The 15,116-nt window shown below is 45.2% G+C and overlaps 1 protein-coding gene across 1 annotated transcript in view; it reads left to right on the top strand.

The window, feature by feature from the left end:
* The window catches only part of IFT43 (intraflagellar transport 43), a 79,646-nt gene that overhangs the window by 16,459 nt on the left and 48,071 nt on the right, over positions 1-15,116 (top strand). Inside the window, exon 3 of the mRNA XM_059182745.1 lies at positions 13,171-13,235. Within this exon, the coding sequence (XP_059038728.1) occupies positions 13,171-13,235 (65 nt within the window). The remainder of the gene's footprint in view (positions 1-13,170; positions 13,236-15,116) is intronic.

The raw sequence follows: 15,116 nt of genomic DNA, 5'->3' as shown, positions 1-15,116 counted from the left end.
TCTTCTGCTGTTGTCAAACTAAAATTTTTTATTGCAAATTCTGAACTTTTAAGTTCTAAATTTCCACTTTTCTTTTTCTTCTCCCCCCCCCTTAGCTTCTATTAGATTCCCCATTTGTGCATTCGTTATGAACATCTTTTCTTTAAAGTCCTTGAACATATTCTTAAAATAACTGCTTTAAAACTTTTATCTGTTAATTCCAATATTTGGGTCATCTTGGGGTCAGTTTTTTGTTGGTTTTTCTTTTGATTGTAGGTCACATTTTCATGTTTCTTCACATGTCCAGTCATTTCTGTTTGTATACAGGACCTTGTGGATGATACATTGTGGAAATTCTGGATTATGTTATCGTCCTCTGAAAAGTGTTGATTTTTGTTTTATTTTTATTTTTTTTTTAAAGTTATTCTTTTTTTTTTTTAAGATTTTTATTTATTTATCAGAGAGAGAGGGAGAGAGCGAGCACAGGCAGACAGAATGGCAGACAGAGGCAGAGGGAGAAGCAGGCTCCCTGCTGAGCAAGGAGCCCGATGTGGGACTCGATCCCAGGACGCCGGGATCATGACCTGAGCCGAAGGCAGCTGCTTAACCAACTGAGCCACCCAGGCGTCCCTGATTTTTGTTTTAATAGACAGTTTAATTATTTGCAGGACACCTTGAACTTAGGAAGACTTGATTTTAGACTTTGTTGGGTCAGGTCTATTTGGGTTTTGCCTTTAGTCCTAGAATAAATCCCGGAGTCCTGGGACATAGCCGTTACTCCTAAGGTGTGATTCACTTGAAATTTCTTTGGAAAAAACTCAAGGTATGTACCAAACACCCTTAACTTGGTGGAACTCAGACCAATTCCTGTCCCCTCCAGGGAGCAGCAGCTAAAGTCTCATTTCCACTCAGCACTTCTTTGTGCTTTTTCTTTTTTTCTCTTTATTTCTTTAGCATTTGCTTTTCCCTAGATTTCTTAATGTAGTTCAGGTATTGCCTAAAGGATTTTAGGGGAGTAAAAATGCAGATCTGGGGCTCCTTTCTTCCCAGGATTTCTCCCTTTCTAATTTTAGTGACCCTGGCCGTCTGCAAATTTGTCCTCGGGCGAATAAAACTGCAGCTTTCTGCTTGAGTTCTAGCTGCTCAGTTGCTGCCCAGACTGGAGGGTGCACTCAAGGGGAAAATCCACTTAAGCATGGGTTTTTACCCCCGTACAGTTTTTTTCCTTCAAGGATCAAGTCCCCTCTGGTTTCTGCCTGCTTTGGTTTGCCTTCCAGTGCCTTCAAATAGTTGTTTTATGTATTTCATCTGGAGTCTATGGTTGTCTGTGTGAATGTTAGTCGAATACAGACCACTCTCCCATTTCTGATTCCAGAACCTGCCAATTGCTTTTGGATTGTTTCAGAATCCACTGTGGTTTTTTCAAGTGGTACTATTGACAAGAAAAGAATGAGAGTGGTTGTAACATCAACAGATCATGTCGATTTCCTCTTAGGATAACTAACTGGGGGCATTTAGGTATGTTAGCTATCGAGACAGAAAGTGTTCTGACATCAGTGGTGCACTTGGAAGTAACAGTCAGAAACCTGGGTATGAAAGAGGCCCAGAGACCTGTGATCCAGTCAAAGCTGACAGTACCCATTCTTGCACACCCTGTGCCAAGCGCTCTGAAAAGTTTATCTAGAAAGGCCTCCTCTGGAGTTGGAGAGGCTGGCAATGGATTATTTGAAGGATAGAAGGTCTTCCTGTACAACAAACTGAGCAGCAAAGTGTGTAGATTAAGTGACTACCTAGGTCATGCCTGTTGTGTTAGGGCATCGTCACCCGGGAGGAGTAGAGTGGCTGGCCTTCAGCCCTGCCGTTCCAGAAAGGGTGGGATGAAAACCTGAGAAGTCCACATTGGGCTTGGTCTGATAAGCTGAAAAGGAGATAGAACATAGCATGTTTCAACCCTGGTCTGTGAGGAAGTTTTTACCAACATGAGAAAACCAAGAACAGTGTAGTTAAGTTTTTCATAAACTGAATTTAATCAAATGAAAGGAACATTCTTTTTATTTATTTATTTTTTTAAGACTTTACTTACTTGAGAGAGAAAATGAGAGAGAGCACAAGCCAGCTGGGAAGAGGTGAGGGGAGAGGGAGAGGGAAAACCAGGCTCTCTGAGCCCAAGGTAGGGACTCAGTTCCAGGATTCTGAGACCATGACCTGAGCCGGAGGCAGACACCCAACAGACTGAGCCACCCAGGTACCCAGAAAGGAACATTCTTTATTGTGGTTTGTGTCCTTCCCATTGGGAAGATTGAAAAGGTCCCCTCTTTAAGGTGAAATGACCATGAGAGGCAATCTTTTAAAAAGATTCTTCATAAAACTAAAAGCTGTTAAGTCTGTATGTCCAACCACCTCCTATGCCCCACAAATTTTGATTCTTGAAATGTTGACAGTCCATGAAATTTAGAAGTTAGGGAAACACGGTTCTAGAATTAAAAAAAAAAAAAAATGTGTGATTACTGAGTTACTAGAAATATTGGAGGGTGAGTTGAATGAGTGCTTACTTGTCGGCCATGGCCTTGCTGTATGTGGGCACCTTCTCCTCTTGTTCCCACAAGTGAGGCAAAATAGGGAGGAACTGCAGAGTGAGACCTGTGATGTCTGGCATCTCACCATGGGGTCGAGCAGGGTGTGGAGCCGGGCGTCGCCCCTTCTAGGTCTTCTGTGATGAGGGCTGCTGGCCCATGATTTAAGACTTCTTTCAGGCTCCCTCGTTTGTTTTCAGTCTTCGCCCTTGAAGAGTCAGTCTCGCGAGAGATCAGGTTTCTCAAACTTGCTTCTCCACTCACAGCTTCCTCCGAGTTCTTCCACTCTGGATCTGGTTGAGGTAGCAAGTCTAGACCGTGCTTATACCAAGCCACCGGAGCCAGGAGGGCCTGCCTCTTGGAGTTCTGGGAATTTCCACCCTCGACATGGTGCACATTTCTGCTGGATGGATTTTAGCAAACCGAAAGGAGTTAAGAGAATGACAGAAATGTACTGGTTTTGATTTATGATGAAAGTTGAAAGGAATGTTTATTTTGGCTGAACTGCAAAAAGTATGGGGGAACCAGGGCATTGCTTTCAAAGTGTCTGGAAGGTATAGACCCAAGAAGAGGGGAGAGCTGCTTTAGGCTGACCCCAGAGCAGTAGAACTGAGATCAAGAGATGCCATCCAGGGTAGAAAAATCCAGGATGAATTTTAAGAATGATTTTGGGGGCTGAAGTCTGTTCTCTTTGGATCAGCCACTTCGGCAAACTGTTGGCAGACCCATTCCATGAGTCATTTGAAGTAGGCAGTTTGATGACTGCGGCCTGAGATATGGGATATGGGTCTTTTATTACAGGGTACGTGGGAATATTTGGTGAAGTGTGACACCACTAGAGTAACTGCCAGACCCTGTGGTCGTCCCGAGCCTCACATTTATTTCTCAGTGAGCAGCAGAACTCTGGCTGCCTCTTCTTGGTTCAGTCAACGTTAAAGGATTTCTCTATCTTTAGGGAAGCTGGCATAGGGAAGAGTTAGATCCCCAGAATGAAACCTGTGCAAGGCAGCCCCAGGTAAGGTCCCTGCCGTGTTTGCCTGTCAGAACCTTTCTGTTGTCTCAACTATGGGCATTCAAGATTCTTGGCTCCAGAGTGTGCATTTGATTAATATTATGAATTCTAAATTCATAAATATCAGCCACTTTCACCACCATTTACTGTGTGCTCTGTGCCAGAGATGGTCTCCAGCATTAACAACAATGGATCTGTAAAGGACTCAGGACCATTGTTGTGTTTCATGCAGGGACAAGGAGGCTTAATGAAGACAACTTGCCCAAGGCTACACAGCTAGAAAATGACGACTCTAGAATTTCAACCCAGGACTCTCCCTCCTGCCCCAACCTGTCCCTCCACCCCTCTTTTAAAACTATGGCCTTTCTCCTCTTCTTCTTTCTGGAAAACTCCCTCCTCCCCGCATTCAGTCCCTCATTCTTCCAACTACTGCTCCATTGGTATGAGGAGCGTAGCTTGTGACAGGCAGTAAAGACAGCCACTTTCCAAGCACAAAGATTTATATTGAATTCATCTTAATACAGTTCGGCACAGTGCTCAGTGACAGCGTGGTTTATTTTTGGCATCACTTTTCAATCCTGTCTTTACTCTTAACCCATCCCGTGGTTGAGCATGCCGAAGAAGTAAGTGTTAGACCAAGCTACTTTCTGGTCCTCCATCTCATTGAACACACTGCCATCATGATCAGCTACGTCTTGCTCTGTGCCCAGAAAGTGAAGGAAGAAGACGGTCCTTTTGGTTTGGCCTGCCCAAGCTTTACCCTTGTCATTCTAGTTCCCCTTATTGTTTAGTTTGTTTCAACCCAGTTGGAGTCTTTCCTGTAGTTCCTTTGTCTTTTCAAGCCTGTTCTAGCTGGTATGCATCTAATGTCTAGGAATTCATGTAGCACCTGGTTCAGTGCAAAGCTTTGGTGTCAGACACAGATTCGAATCCTTGCTCTATGGCTTAGAAACAAGATGATTTTAGGTGAGTTAACCTCTTAGCTTCAGTTTCTTCATTGGTGAACTTGGCAATGGTAAATGTGGTAGTTGTCCTCCACTGGGGCGTGAGGAGTCTGCAGAGTAACTCTGTTAAAGCTTTGGTGTCTAGCAAACCCTCAAGGGATGTTGACTAATATTGTTATCAGTTGCTATGAATTAGTGAGTATATGCTTTGTCATTGCATTGATGGGCTCATTCACCATTGATCACATCCTTTTGCTTATTCTTATTTTTTCTCTTGACCTTGTCTTATTTTTCTCTGTCTCCATCTTCTTCATTTTAGCTCAAACCGATGATCAATGTTTTGTCATTATTTACCTTTCTTACCCTTTGTACGCTCTCCCTGAATTGAAGATACTATAATGCTTGGACTCATAGAATCACAAAATTGTACCACTGAGAGGAATCCCTTCTAGCTTCATTGAAACTCCAGAATCATGGAAGTAGCTATTGGTAGAATCAGGACTAGGCCCGGGATGACCTGGTGTCCAGTCTCATGTTCTTTCCACCCCACTTTTTTCTTACCCAAATTTCATTATGTCCATTTACACACAAGATTGAACTCTGATCCACAGTAAACTGAAGCGTGGGAGGGTGTGAGGAGGCACTTCGTATAAAAAGCTCACTCTCCTGTCATTGTAATTGTGGCAGGGATCTCAAGACTGGAGATTTGGGGTGTAGAGTTTTCTGGTCCTCAGGGTGTTGGTGTTAAGAATTTCCAGCCGTGAAGCGAAGAATGCCTGTCCCTGTTTAGCATGGTTCTTCCCGAGCAGATAGATGCTCATATTGGTGCCCCTGTCCCTCATCAGCCCTGCCTTTTGTCTCTTTCGTTAACCTAAACTTTATGCATCTGGTTTCTTTCTTTTTTTTTTTAAGTTCACGTTGACATTGGAAACATCCAGAAAAGTAGACACAGTAATAGAGTACAATGAACAGCATATACCCACTGCGTGGCTTCAGCTGTTACCAACAATGAGCTAGATTTTCTTGAATGATAATTTATAGACTATTTGAAGATATATATTTATGTGTTTTATATATGTTTTTTGGTATGTTGCTTTAATACTTTAGCACGTATCTCTGAAAAAAAAACTGGGGAGGGGGTGGGGGATAGTTTCCTAGAAATCCGCAATTCCACGCCTCTCAGTGCTCAGAGTTCCCTAATATCATCTATTACCAGGTCCATATTCATTCTCCCCAGTTGTCATCACATGTCTTTTTTTAAAAATCCGGATCCAATCAAGAACCACTCTGAATTCCATGTCTCTTAAGTCTCTCTCAGTTGAGAATAGTCTGGGACTGACTTTTAGGGCCAGTTGTCCAAGAGTTTCCCCCCATGCTAGATCTGTCTGATTCTTCCTGCTCTCGCTCTTCCTCTGGCAATAAGCTGGGAATCCCATTGGAGGACTTGAGGACCTTTAGCAGCGGGAATTTTCCCCGGGTGGGGCCCGGAGCCTCCAGCAGCAGCTCCTCGCCTCCCACTGGTCATGCTGCTAAGTTTGCTCAGTGAGTGAGGGTCATGATAGGTATCTCCATGGGGAAGGAACATTCTCTCCTTTGTGACTGCGGGTGATGTATGGGGCGATTCTTTGGCACCACGAGAATGTCTGGTTCCCCATCAATCAGTCTTTCACCTGCTGGCTTTAACATCTACTGACACTCAGGCTTCTTTCTTATACTGAAAACAGATTCTGCATTTTGTTACGTGCATTGCGTCTCGAAAGAGCTATGCTGACTCACAGGGGTTCCGTTTTAAGGTCCGTTACCTTCCATGACCTTAAATCCATGAGGGAGAAACTGAGGTCTGTGATGAATTAGCTGTCACAGCCAGGGTGGAGGCTGGAGGACAGATCTGAGGAATGAACACCAGCCCCTGTGTTGTACTCCTGTCTTAATCAGTGTTAGCCTTGTCTCTCACCCAGCATCGACGAAAACCTTTCTTGGATCTTCCATTGGGTTGCTGGAGAAAGGAAGGGAAGTGTGCTCTTAGCCCACAGGCAACAGTTGAGGACGGGAGCTGCGTTGCCCCTGGCAGCTGGGAGATAGAGGGGTGTGTGTCACGTTTGCAGCGGATCTTGCCTAACAGAATGTCTTTGCTGTTGGGAATTTGTGCGTGTGTTTGCACTGAGTTTTTGAAGCAGGTTGCCATTTGGATTTGGGACTGATTCATATTGTGGGGTTTCTCCAGGACTTTCGAGAGTGTGTGAGAAGTTTCCCAACCCAAAAGGCTCCTTTTTTGGCACTGCAGCATCTTTTCTATTTCGGCATCTTAAGAATCTGGGGGAAACCATATAAAGATCAGAAGCCAGTCTGGCCCCGAAGGCTCCCTGTGACAGAGTAATTCCAGTTTGTTGAATCCTGGCCCATTCGGATGAGACCATATAAAGAGGCTGTTTCCTGAATTGCCCGCTCCCTGCCTCTTACAGGCTCCTTTTTGTAGAATGCTGGTATTTCAGGACCGCAACCGCCGGTCACGTGCTCCCAACTCTTTACTCTCCGTCTCTCCTGCCCCCTGTTTATTTTTGGAGAGAGCACATTTTTGCTTCTCTCCAGGAGCTATGCAGGGTCCTGCCCCCTCCGTCCGTCAGGCGGCGGCCCCAGCAGGCTGTGCTCGTTTCCCACACTCGGAGACGTGACTCCAGCTTTCAAGAGAGAACGGGTGGGATGCGCTTGCTGCCTTTGGGCTCCCGTCACCCGTTCCTATTTCTGGCCCTCGTAGTGTTGCACATTTTAAGACTCTGTCCTTCTTAAAGCAAATTTGGATACTGTTACCTGGCAGTAAATCTGCCCAAATTAGAAATGGGTTTCCCAGCAGATGGTTTGGGGGTTATGCCTCTGACTTTCAGAAGCAGAGCAATGTGAAGGAGACATAGGACTTCTGAATTCTGGAATCGGGTCTTCATTCTGGCCTTTCAGATCACTTGAGCTGTCCCCTCCTTACCCATCCAGGGTGGAGTTTTTGGTTTGTTTGTTTGTTTTGTTTTATTTGTTTTCCCTTCTCCTAACACAGACATAGCGTACAGACTTCTTCCAAAGTCATGACTCAAACGGATTGGTAATGTCTTCCCAAGTGCGTGGATAAGGGAGGATTTTAGAGTAACTGGGCTCCATGAATTAAAAAAAAATGCCCCTACTGACTGTCTTAGCCTGCCTCAAGTGTAAGTTTTTAGTTTAAGAGGATGGAGCAAGAGTAAATTCCTTTTCCTTTAAATGCTGGGGTCATTACACAGAGAACTCGAGCACCAAAGGTTTGAGAGCGCATAAATCATACATTCATGTCTTCATGTCCTCCCCAGACCTGATGGGCAAGAGAGGGAAGCACCCCTGGCCCCACACGAAGGGCCCATAGCTGAAGGGTTACAACCTTTCACCACTCCAGGCAGGGACTGGATCCCTGACAGTTCAGCTGGGGAGCGCATGCAGGCCCCTGACATCCCCCCACATCTCATCTGTCACCTCGGAGAAGGGGGAAGCTGAGTTCTGGCAGCTGGTTCTAAAAGGAGCTACAGGAAGGCCATAGCCTATGAGTGGGTCTTGTGTTTCAGATCACCCTGGGAGAAAGCCGTGGCATTCTTTTTGAAACAGGGGCTTACTGGGTATTTAGATGCCATCGTAGCTCTTAGGAAGATCAGCCAGGCTCTCAGGGGCTGGACTGTCCGTGCAAAGGACCTGCCAGACCTTCTCAATTATATTGCTGAAAGTCGGTTATCTCCTTACGTTTCAGACGAGGTCATTTGCACCTGATGTCGAATCACCATTGTGACTGGGTTTCATCAGCTTCCTCTTATGGCCCGCATTGTAAAAGGATAGATGTCAGGCTGCTCAGACTACCCCCTCTTCCGGGAGAGTTTTCCCAGGGACTCCTGCAAATATGACGATTGGTTACTAGCATTTGCTGCGGCCCAAGTGTTATGTGCTATTCTGGAACCCCTATACCTTGCATCTAGTTCCTTCAGAAATGCTTTGCCTTTTCATCTCTCTTTATATTTCACATCCATAAAGCTTCCCTGCCCTCTCCAAGGGTCTTCGGCACTTCTTGGCCTGGCACAGTTCTATTTCATCCTCGGTTGTGTCCTGAGTTCTGTCTGAATGAGACAGGAGAGAGTGTTCCAGTAAAACCAGCAGAGGTGGCAAGAAAACTGCAAGAAAACTGCTTCGCCCTTGGACCATGGATGCGGCCTGTCCCTGGAGTAGCCCCCTGCCCCCATCCCTGACGCGTGTGTCCCACGTCCACTGTGGCCTCTTAAATTCCCCAGTGGCCCTGACATGCCATCACATAGCGTTCGTATATGTCTGATATACACCGAATTTGACCTCTCTTCTGCCTCACGGAATAGAGGTAACATTTGAGAACAGAGGTGACGTCTGCTTTTCCTGTCTCACCCAGTGCACATAGGACCGTGCCTGGCTCCCCACATGGGGAACAAAGGTAAATTCTGGGGAAGAGCCTTTATCACTTCGGAGTGGCTAATTAAGTCTCTTTCATCTAGATAGGGTGTCTGTGTGTAGCCATAACAAGACTCATAGTAGGGAGTATTAAAAAAAATGTTTTTACCCTGGGCCCCAGAGTGCTAGGCTGAACATAAGGATTCCCCATGAGGAAGGAGACAGCCCCAGCTTCACGCCCGAGCCCTAGTTTGCAGAGAGCATGTTCTGCCTGCCCCTCGGGTCTCCCATCCGCCCCATGCGCTCTCCTGAGGTTGGCCGAGACCCCCAGAGAAGAGTGGGGAGAACAATCATGGCCTCAGTCCCACTTTGCTCAGAGAACTTCTTGGCCTCTCACGGGAGAGTAGCTTACGTGGTTTTTACGGCATCCTGTCAACCCTTGAAGTCTTTCATTACTTGTGAAAACACCCTGTGAATTTGGAACCAGTTTTCCAGTCCCATCAGACGCGGAGCTGTGGCTCTTCTGTGGGGATCTTTTTGCTTTGAAGCTGCCGTCCTAATGTAGCAGCTGGTACCATTTTGTAATGGGAGGAGCATGAGAGAAAGTGTGTCTTTGTGCTTCCTCTGGCCGGAAGGGATTTGTTCTCATCCCCCCAATAGCCATGGCTTCCTGGGATTTGCGGTTAAAGGAGATAAAGCCGGTCATTTTGGTTTTTAGAATCTTAGGGAGCTTTATTAACCACACAATGTCCCTTAGTAGTCAGAATGACAGCTCAGGCCAGGCTCAAAGGAGTCTTTTTTTTTTTTTTCCCCCTTTATCTTTTTTCTAAAGGGTAGGATATTTTATGACCCACAGTCCGAGCTTTCATATATGGACGTGAGTAATACGGATGACGGCGGCGATGGTAACGGCAGATGGAGGACCGGCGTGCCCGGCGCCGCTCTGAGTACTTGCTGTGAAGCCACTGATTTAGGCCCACAGTTTAGCGGTTACTCAAAGGAGTGCCTTTTGACAGAAGTGTCTGTTGCTTGTGCATCTGCCGGGATCAGGAGACAAGTAGCGGGAGCCCGCCAGTGCCACGCAGGTCCCCTGCCTTCTTGTGGACTCTCTGCAGCTCCCAACGCTGGGAAGGCGCCAGGCAGGCTCGGACACCCCGACTTTGTGGCACCTTGCGTTTGACTTGGTTCATTCTGTGCTTTCCAATATCCAGAGCTAACAGAGGAAAGCCCAGCTCTGAGGGGGGAGTAGCTGGGGGTCCCATGCCCAGGTGACTGTTGGGGGTGGGGGGCGGGCGGGCAGCTTCGGGGAGTGACGTGGGGCGAGGGATGAGACAGATGCTCCTTCAGTGTGCGTGCTGAAGTCGCAAGGTCAGCTCCCGCTCCCGACCAAGACACATGCTCTTGCCCACTTTTCTCAAAACAGCTGACCTAGCTTTCCCGTTCCCACTTCCACTGGACACAGGAACGCAGGATTCTGCCCTGGAAGAGAAACAGCAGCACAAGGAGGATGCTAGTAAGCGGCAGCTGGCATTGAATTTAGCAGGAAGGAGGCAAAGAGGGCGAGTGAGGACCGGGGCCACCTGGGGAATGGCGCGCTGGTCCTGTCTTCAGGGACAGCTGCCACTCATACTCAGCCCCACTGTTACTGGCCCTTAGAGTTTTTTGAGAGAAGCTGGAAAATGACATTTTATGTGGAAATCGTCCAGTTTTTACAGTGGTAGCCTAAGTTATAAAAATAAAAACACACCAAGAAGCTGCTGTCTGTCTGCACACAACCTGTGGCTACACATCTGTGACCTCCACATTCAGGAATATTCGTTATCACAAGGTGGTCCTGTCCTTGGGTGGAGAAGCGTGGGATGTCACCTGCAGAAGCCCAGGAGGATCGCCTGTAGGCCAGATTGCCTTCAGACATCCTCAGAGGGGCCCTGTGTGGTTCTGTTCTCTTTAACCTATCAAGCCTCCCCAGTAGGAAGGCTTTATACGCAGTAGGAGGTTGATAGGGCAAGATTGTCATTTTCTGCTCATACAACTTTGGTTTTTGGCACTTTGGGGTTTTTCTAATTCCCGCTGGTCCTTATAGTTTCAGTGTTCATGCTGTCTGAACAGCCTAGCCTCTGAGCCTCAGTTCTGGAGTGCTGGGACAGGCATATCGATTGGTTCCAGTGGGGTCAGACTGGTGCACTGTGGTCCAGTCAGTGTCTCAGGGCAGTGGGGGCCTTGGACTAGAAGGCTTCCCCTCGTGACCTCGGGGTGGGTGAGTGTGGGTGGCAGGGACAGCAGATAAGGGTATGTGGAGCGGGAAGCACCAGTGAGCATCTCTTTGGATATCCCTCTGGTCTGTCTTCTTTGGATATTCCTCTGGTAGAGACAAATAATAGCTTGTTCTCCACTTCGGCACTTTCGGCATTTCTAACAGAGTCCCCCACATAGCTCCATTACCTGCCTCTGGCAAAGAAAACTCAAGTTTGTTTTTTCTAAAGCTCCGCTTACCATTTCCTGGGAGCTGAGTTGGATACAGGCATCCTGGGGCTTGATTTCTTCTCAGTTAGCCTTTTCCAGCAGGTTCTGGCTTACTCTGAAGAAAGTCCCATTCTACGAGAGAAGCCAGAAAGGAAATGTATCTTGGTGCAAAATAAAATATCGAAAGTATAAATGTATTTTGGCATGTTGAGAGAATGTTTTCTTTAAAAGTTACAAGTTAGGCTTTAAGTGATCAATTTAAAGGATGTTGCAATGCCACATTTTAGTTCAAGGTTCTGCAAACCACATCCTTCCTGCTAAATTGGCCCACTGCTTATTTTTACAAAGTTTTATTGGAACACAGAGACATCCGTTTGTTCACTTATGGTCCATAGCTCTTTATTGCCTTACAGTATCAGAACTGATTTGGAACAAAGGCTGTATGGCCTGCAGAATCAAAACTGCTCAACTCTCCATAGAAAAAGTTGGCCAACCCATGTTTTAAGTCCATTCATCAAAGTATCTCTTAAGACTGAGAATTATAATTATATGCCATTGTTAGAATAAGGAAATTGATACTTCAAAAAACAATCCTATGGGAATGCTGGGGAATGGAAAGTAGGAAGTATTCTTTGCTCTTTTATCCAACTTGACTGACTCAGTGGATTGCTTGACATCCCCTTGGTATTTCCAGTTGAGATATGCTGGACCGGAACGCCTGTACTTAGGCTTCTGAATGCATCCTTGGCAGGTGACTCCCTCTTCCCTAAGGAATCTGAGTAGATTTGTAACCCACCCATTTAATTCAAGTCTGTTAAGCAAACCTTTGTCTTATATCCTTTTTTATTACCTTTCAGTTTATAAAAATAATATAAGGTGATTATTTAAAAAATTAGACCATGCATAACAACACAGAGAAGGGACTAAAAAAATTGCCCACAGTTCTGTCCCTGGAATCCCCTCTCATACTAGTTAACACTATGTATTAAAAATCTTTTCCTCAAATTAGAAGCATGTACCTACTATTCTACAACATGTTTTTTAAGAGTTACTATATACCAAACATTCTCATCTCATTAAGTATTCTTTTTTACCATAGTTCTTCATTATTACATAGTATTTTCACATGTGTGTTCCATTATTTACGTAATTTCTTATCGCCATCTATTTTGGTTTTGAGTTGTTTACTATTCAGAAACAACCCTTATGTCTCTTTCTAATTGTTTCTTTGGGATGAATTCCTTGGATTAGAATTGCTGGCTTAAAAAGTATGAAGCATTTCTTTTCTTTCTTTTTTTTCTTTTTTTTTTTTTTTTAGATTTCCTGTTTATTTATTTATTTGAGAGAGAGAGAGAATGTATGTATTTATTTGAAAGAGAGAGAATGAGAAAGAGAGCGAGCATGAGAGGGGGAAGGTCAGAGGGAGAAGCAGACCCCCCTCTGAGCAGGGAGCCCAGTATGGGGCTCAATCCCAGGAATCTAGGATCATGACCTGAGCTGAAGGCAGTCGCTCAACCAACTCTCTGAGCCACCAAGGCAGCCATCTAAGGCTTTCAGTAGACTCTGCCATCCAGATCTTGCCCTATGGATCTTGCTTTTACACACCTACCGAAGGGCTCAAAAGCATCCAGATTTTGAAAGTAAATTAGAAAGGTTACTATATTTTTATTGGAAATATTTTGATAGACTATTGGTTGAGGTGGCCTCAGCCTCATCCCCTGCATGCACGAATACCAGTGGTGAGTGACTGTGATTTTGGCTTCTTGTCCCCTTTCAGGCTCCCCCTCCCAAACCACCCCGCAGGCAAGGAGGCTGGGCAGATGACTCCGTGAAGTCTTCAAAGTAAGTGCCAGCAGCTCGTGAGTGTGAAGGTGGGCACTTGGCTCTTGGGTAGTTTTTCTTTAATGTTTTTAGAACAGCCCTCCTGAGGTATAATTCTTATTCCATGTAATTCACCCATATACAATGTATAAGTCAGTCAGTCATTCTTGGTACCCTAACAGAGTTGTGCTACCAACACCACAGTCAATTTAAACTTTTTTTTTTTTTTTTAAGATTTATTTCTTTATTTGAGAGAGTACAAGCAGTGGGGAGGGGCAAGGGAGAGGGAGAAGCAGACTCCCTGCTGAGCAGAGAACCTGATAGGGACTCCATCCCAGGATCCCGGGGTCATGACCTGAGCAGAAGGCAGATGCTTAACCAGCTGAGTCACCCAGGTGTCCTAGTTTTAGAACGTTTTTTAAAAAGATTTTATTTGTTTATTTGACAGACAGAGATCACAAGTAGCCAGAGAGGCAGGCAGAGAGAGAGGAAGGGAAGCAGGCTTCTTGCCGAGCAGAGAGCCCAATGCGGGGCTCAATCCCAGGATCCTGGAATCATGACTGCGCCAAAGGCAAAGGCTTTAACCCACTGAGCCACCCAGGCGCCCCTAGAACATTGTTATCACCCTCCTCTCAGAAAAACCTGGTACCCATTAGCAGTTATTTCCCATGTGCCCCCAGTCTCCCCAGCCGTAGGCAGTCACCATTGTGCTTTCTGTCTCTGACTGGCCTGTTTGGACGTTTCACATACATGGTATCCTACTTTATGTGGTCCTCTATGACTAACTGCTTTCACTTGACCTAATGTTTTTAGAGATCATCCATATTGTAGGATTCCGTGTTCTTTTTTTTAAACACTGGCATATTTTAATAGTTGACACTATTAAGCATAGTTGACACATAACATTATATTGGTTTCACGTGTACAATGTAACAATTCAGTATTTGTATATATTGCCAATGACCACCACAATATATAGTTAACATTTGTAACCATACATAGTCACAGAAAAATTTTTCCTTGTGTTAAGAACTTTAGGATCTACTCTTAGCAATTTTCAATTATGCACTACAGTATTATGAACTGTAGTCACCATGTTGTACATGACATCTCCATTACTTACTTATCTGATAACTGGAAGTGTACCCTCTGACCCCCATTCTGTGTTATTTTTTTTTAAAATATATTTTTTTAAAGATTTTATTTATTTATTTGAGAGAGATTGAGCATAAGAAAGGGGAGGGTCAGAGGAAAAAGCAGACTCCCTGCCGAGCAGGGAGCCCGATGCGGGACTTGATCCCAGGACTCCAGGACCATGACCTGAGCCAAGGAGTCCCTTAACCAACTGAGCCACCCAGGCGTCCCCTCATTCTATGTTCTTTTTTTTTTTTTTAAAGATTTTATTTATTTATTTGAGAGACAGAGATCACAAGCAGGCTCCCTGCTGAGCAGAGAACCCAATGCGGGGCTCAATCCCAGGACCCTGGGATCATGCCCTGAGCCAAAGGCAGAGGCTTTAACCCACTGAGCCACCTAGGCGCCCCTCGTTCTGTGTTCTTAAAGTAACTTTTTAAACAGAACAGAATTGCCCATTAGTCATTGTGGGATTACAAACCACTTTGGTCTTTAATCCCTTGCACGAAATCATAGATCGAAAGTAAACCAGAAAAGAATATTTACTACACCAGCAGAGGATCGCCGACTATCAAGTTTAACTAATGTAGACTTGGGAAGGAAATTTTTTTCTTAAAATACAGATGTTACTCTTATCTTGAATTTCCTTCAGCACTTGTTGCCTTAAAAATATACCTTAAAAATATACCTATGCTTTAAGAATATACCCTTTTTCTTTCCTCCCTTCCTTTCCCTGCTCTGTCTCACACACATACACTTTTTCCCCCT

This window comes from Mustela lutreola, chromosome 7, assembly GCF_030435805.1.
Source record: "Mustela lutreola isolate mMusLut2 chromosome 7, mMusLut2.pri, whole genome shotgun sequence".
Lineage (NCBI taxonomy): Eukaryota > Metazoa > Chordata > Mammalia > Carnivora > Mustelidae > Mustela > Mustela lutreola.
The sequence above is the reverse complement of the archived record's forward strand: the minus strand, read 5'-3'. Positions and strand labels throughout refer to the sequence as shown.